A 5,435-nucleotide genomic window follows, 5' to 3' on the forward strand; every position below is an offset into this window, starting at 1 on the left:
CAAGGCTAAAATTGATAGAAGACCGCTAACTCCATAAATATCACCAGTGTCAAGTATCTGTGTTGAAATGTCTCCCTGATTGACTTATACAAGGAAATGTATAAAGGAAATTGGTAACATATTTATAGGCAAAATACTATTTTAGAATTGCATATATTAAGTGCTATACAAAATTTACTTTGAGGAACAATGTGGTTTAGGTAACAGCATCATCAGTGTTATTAGTTTGACTATGTTTTTTAATTCTAGCTTTAGCAGAATTAAATTCTACCCAGACACACTCTCCATCTCCACTGGCAGGCACTCTGTCCTGAGCAAGTGTCTTATTTGTCACCAACTAGTACACAGAAAAGTGACTCAGTCTTGTGATGCTTCCTGTTTGACAGAAATTTTTTCCTCAAAAGCGTTTCTTTACAATTTGGCTGGGGAAAGAAAAAAAAGATACCTAGTGCTGGGCTTTGTGGGATTCAGAATGAAAAGAAAATTATTTCTCTCTCAGCAAATTCTGACATCATCAGGTGTATCATCGCAAGACGAGGGACACAGGAATAGAAAGTAAAAAATGCAATGCCACAGAGCTTGACATGTAATCTTTTTTATTTTGTGATAAAAATGCTTTCATATAAATTTCATCTTAACTACTTTAGAATGCAACTTTGAAAAGTAAAAACATTGTGCATTTTCCTTACTATGTCATAGTTAGGAACATGCAGTCATTTTCCTTGGTTACTGGGTTTTTCATACAAACAGATATAATATAACTTTTAAGAGAAATGTACACAAGGAAGGAGCCATAGTACCAAACAGTTACAAGTGGGAGCGTCAGGTCATACAATTGTATCCTCTCAAATGCTCATCATACATTCAATGTGTTGGTTAAAACCAAAATCTCCAAGCTGCCTGCCAACAAAACATTATACCTTTGGTTCTTTTCCATGCAAGAATTGTGTACCACCAAATGTGGTAATAAGATGGTATAACGGGCTTGAGCATCATGGCTGATAGCTTACATCAAAGTCTTTCACTCTATTACCCTTACACCTTTCCCTCCCTCACCATCATGTAAGTCAGAAAATGATGCTTAACACAAAATAGAAGAAACAAATAGAAAAATCTACCCCCAAAGGCAGACAGGAGCCAAAGGAAGAATTTATAAAAATAAAAATAAACCAAAAATGGGGGGTGACCTATACATGGCATAAAAGATATGTCCTATAAAAACTTAGTCTCTAATTCAGAACCCAAATGAGAAAGTGATTCTCCATCTCACCTTCTCTTTTATTAGGCACTATACAACTCAAGGGTTCTTACAAATAAGGGATTCATAAATGCTTGAAAGGCAGTGTCTTCCTCTTCATCACTGAAGCCTGTTGTCTGTAATGGCAGCTTTCACAGTCCCTTCCTCCAAACCCAAAGGATCCCAAGAAGGAAAAATACATGAGTTAGGCCTGCACTGTGGTTGGGGAGGGAGGAGGCTATAGAGGAGCCAAGCTGTTGGGTCAGAGGCTGATACTTTCAGAAGTGAGGATGAGACAGGATAACAGAGAGAGCAGATGGGGTGGGGTCCACACTGGTCCATGCAGAGACGTTCTCCCCATCTGTGAATTAGTAGTGGGTCCAAGGTAAAGAGTCACCATTCAAAAGATAAAATATTACATGCTATGAAAGGGCTTGTAGAGTTGCCATGTGAGAGAGTAAAATACAGAATGAAGTCTGCTCATATTGGGGCAGAACTAATTATTTTTGTTGGTTCAATGAACTTGGGCACGACTAAAAAAAAAAAAAAAAAACCCAAAACATTGTAGACTGCCATGTTAACAGACATACAGGGCCACAGACAAATCAGGTTAAGTGGGATGCTCTGATGGGCACTCCTAGCCAAGGCAGGAATAAAGACTATCATTCAGACGAAAACAGAATAGGAAATTCACCTGTCAATATCTACAAAATGCCCCAGCAGAACTAATTTCCCAGGTGTCATGACATCATAGCACCAGGTAGAAGGGAGCATCAGGGAGAAGAGGAAGAAAACTATTTTCCTCTTATTTCTAGCATTGACTAGAATGCGTCTGCCCTCGACAGAGGGTCACGGAAGGTGCCAAGACCACAAACAGAAAGCAGACTCAAGTACAACATAATCACAATCTCAGCACGAGCATGACAAAGACGGTAAGTCTTTCATTGTCCATCATCATCTAGAAGGTGACTCTAGGAAGGGAAAGTATCCTGGTAAGTTTCTATGTTAATTGCCTAAAAGGGAATGTCATGACTGCCATGAAGGAAAAGGAATGGTAGCAAAAACAGAGCAAAGGCTGCGTCATGGTTCCAACTTTTTTATAGGGCTGTCTTGGACTTCAGAAAACTAGGCCAGCTTTCTGTTTCCTGTGTTTGAACACAGAAAATCCATGTGTTCAGCAAGAACCTACTTGGGTACACCATACTTTGAGTGCACACTGTGGAGGGAAGACTGGTGAGCGGGTGTGCGGTCAGAAACAGACTCAGGAGGTAGAGACTGCAGCCCCACCCCCCGTCACAGGGTTCCCCCGAACCGAGCAGAGTTCATTTTTTCATGGCGAGGGAGCATCATTTGAAACATCTTCTTCTATGGAGATATCTGGAAGGAAAGGCTCAACAGCTAAGGCTAGCTTCCCCTGCTAGATGAGTGAGTGAAGTGGGCCGGGGGTTCCGAGATCTGGGAATAAATGTGTTTCACACTGGCCATCAGTGGAATGCTGGGCAGGAAGGAGAGGAACTTGATAGGGGGTAACCACTTCTCACATGAGTTAGCTTATCTCTTGGTCATTCCAACATTCCAATTTTTCTCTTTTTTTAAGGGTGTCATAGTACCTGCACTGCCAAGGATAAAAGTTCACACTGACTAGGCCCACAAATGGAAAAACAGCCAATTCTCATCCTTCTTCCTGGTAAGGTTTATGTAAAACCCTGCATGCAGGCAAGAGAATTAAGGTGCAGTCTCTTGAAAGGCTCTTCTGTCCCCAGAATGGGTTCAAAGAAAACTATCTTGCCCCTCTTCCTCTTGTAGGAATGATATTATGTAGGAGACTGCAAGAGAACTGTTTTCTAAAGAAACATACTTGAAAGGTATATGCTGAGAACCATAACCAAAACAAACCCTGTGATACTCCTGGGGACACTGGGAAAAGAGGAGAAAGGAGGCTGAAGTTGCTTTCCAGAGCAGGAATGATTAAAAGCACAAGGGTCTTGCCCTCAAACATGCTAGGGGCAGGGGTGTACAACCACAGAGAGGTGCAAAAAGTAAAGCACCAAATGAAGTCAAGAGAATTTCCAAGGAAGGGAAGATGAGACAGGTCAACGTCAGCAGAATTCCAGGGTACAATTTCGAATAGGACCGTTCTGTAGAATCTTCTCATGGATATCGCAGAAGCCCCCAGGGCTTAAAATGCAGTCCAAACTGCAAGAATGTCTGGGCTATGACAGGCATCCATTCTTTCCTCCAAATAGAAAAGAGTAAACATGGTCCCAAGTCTTATATTAGTTTTGCACTTCCACAAACTTGGCTTGATAGGTAAGAGATTAAAAGGAGCCATGTTCCCCCGAACCCAAATCCTGCAGATACCCAGTGAAGCTGACAAAACCGCTTCCCTTGCATTATCTAAAAGATAAAAGCATCTTCTTTCTCCTGCCTCCAGAAGCTGGTTCCAGCGATTTCTTCATGTCTCTCCCGGATGACCTTCATTTGTTCCTCAGCAGCATTTACAATAGGCAGCTCTGTCCCTATACTGGAGGCAGATTCTTTCATGCATAAACCTGCATGTTGCTGCGTGGTGGCTCAGACATGTGTGTTCCAGGTCCCCGCTGACCTCCTCCAGCACCCCCAGGGGTAGGGCTGGTGGTCACATCTGACCAGTCAGAAGCAGAGTGTGGTGATGAACTTGACCACTGGTCAGGAGACTCTGGGGACGGTGTCAGGTAGGGATGCTCACCCTGCAGGTGACCGCTGTGACTGGGTGTTCGCTCAGCAGCATTTGAGGAAGCATAGCTATGCTGTGAAGGTGGTGTGGGGTACTTGCCCACAGAGGCTGGAAAAGGATGATAGGCTGGGAGAATGGTCTGAGCAACCTGCCCATCCTGCTGGGGCATCATGGCAGTGGGGAAAGCCATATTGGGCAAACGAGCCATTTCTGGAATCTGGTACATGGTGGGCACGGGGCCTGCAACAGGAGGAGGGCAGTTGGACTGAGTCTGGGGAGTCCCTGCTGGTTGGGCAATACTGCCTTTGGGGATTAGCTGGAAAGTCACAATGGGGGGCAAAGGCTCCCGAGGGGTAGTTACGTGCTTCCCTTCAGGCGGCCTGCTCTGGGGAGCTATGCCAGGGTGCGTGCCCTCAGCTGGAGCCAGAACCATCCCAAACATCTCATTGTACTGGGTCTCATTCACCTCCATGCGGCTCATCCAATCTGCTGGAACAGTGACGGGATGGAGCCTACTCAAGCTCCCCGCACTGCCACTGCCTGGGGGAACAATGTGGTGATGGGACAGCAGCTGGCTCACTGAGGGAAGCACAGTGCTGGCCCCATGAGCCAAAGGCTGCATTTCATGCAGGTTAGAGAAAGACAGTGCATGCTGTGCATGGACTGGGGCAGGGGGGGCTGCAGTGGCCAGCATGGGGTTGGGCGAGGCCTGTAAGATTCCAGGGGATGTAATCATTGGAGAGGATGTGGTGTCAGAAACGTATGTATGAGGAGACTCTAAGGAATCAACGGGGGATAAAGTCACTGAGCTCTCAGAAAGCTGACCCTTGTCACTCAGAGACTTCTTCCTCCTACTACCCTTGGCATCCTTGGCCTCCTTGGCAAGATTAGGGAGGCTAGTGGGCATGGTACTCTTGGTGTTGGGTCGTCTAGGCTTCTTGCCCATTGGTGTATGCTTTAGGCTGAGGAAAGATCTGTTGGGCCCACAGATCACAGGTGAGAGGGCAGAAGTCAGCACAGTGCCTGGAGGGCTCGGTGTCACATTGTACTCGTCCAGGAGGCGCACGATGTCATGGTGCATGCGGTCCCGAGCCACGTCCCGGGGAAGACGATCCATGTGATCTGTGATGTCCCGATTGGCAAAATGGTCTAACAGGATCTTGGCTGCTTCATAACTTCCCTCCCGGGCAGCAAGAAACAGAGGTGTCTCTTCCTACAGAAAAGGCCCACATAGCACATTAAAATTAGCAACACTCTTGAGAAGAAACCAGTGTTTCTCAAACTTTTTGTTATTATCAAACCCAGAGTTATTTTGTTCCTAACTGCCTCCCTGTATGAAATTTTTTTTTTAATTTTATTTTTTATAAACATATAATATCTTTTTATCCCCAGGGGTACAGGTCTGTGAATCGCCAGGTTTACACATTTCACAGCACTCACCATAGCACATACCCTCCCCAATGTCCATAATCCCACCCCCCC

The 5,435-nt window shown here is 45.2% G+C and overlaps 1 protein-coding gene across 1 annotated transcript in view; it reads right to left on the bottom strand.

Annotated features, from left to right (window-relative positions):
* Positions 1–579: 579 nt before the first annotated feature.
* LOC111142867 (notch 2) overlaps positions 580–5,435 on the bottom strand; it is a 172,449-nt gene continuing 167,593 nt past the window's right edge. The window contains exon 34 of the mRNA XM_022496239.1: positions 580–5,166. Within this exon, the coding sequence (XP_022351947.1) occupies positions 3,778–5,166 (1,389 nt within the window). The 3' untranslated portion in view covers positions 580–3,777. The remainder of the gene's footprint in view (positions 5,167–5,435) is intronic.

This window comes from Enhydra lutris, unplaced genomic scaffold (assembly GCF_002288905.1).
Source record: "Enhydra lutris kenyoni isolate GAN:26980312 unplaced genomic scaffold, ASM228890v2 scaffoldscaffold9, whole genome shotgun sequence".
Taxonomy (NCBI): domain Eukaryota; kingdom Metazoa; phylum Chordata; class Mammalia; order Carnivora; family Mustelidae; genus Enhydra; species Enhydra lutris.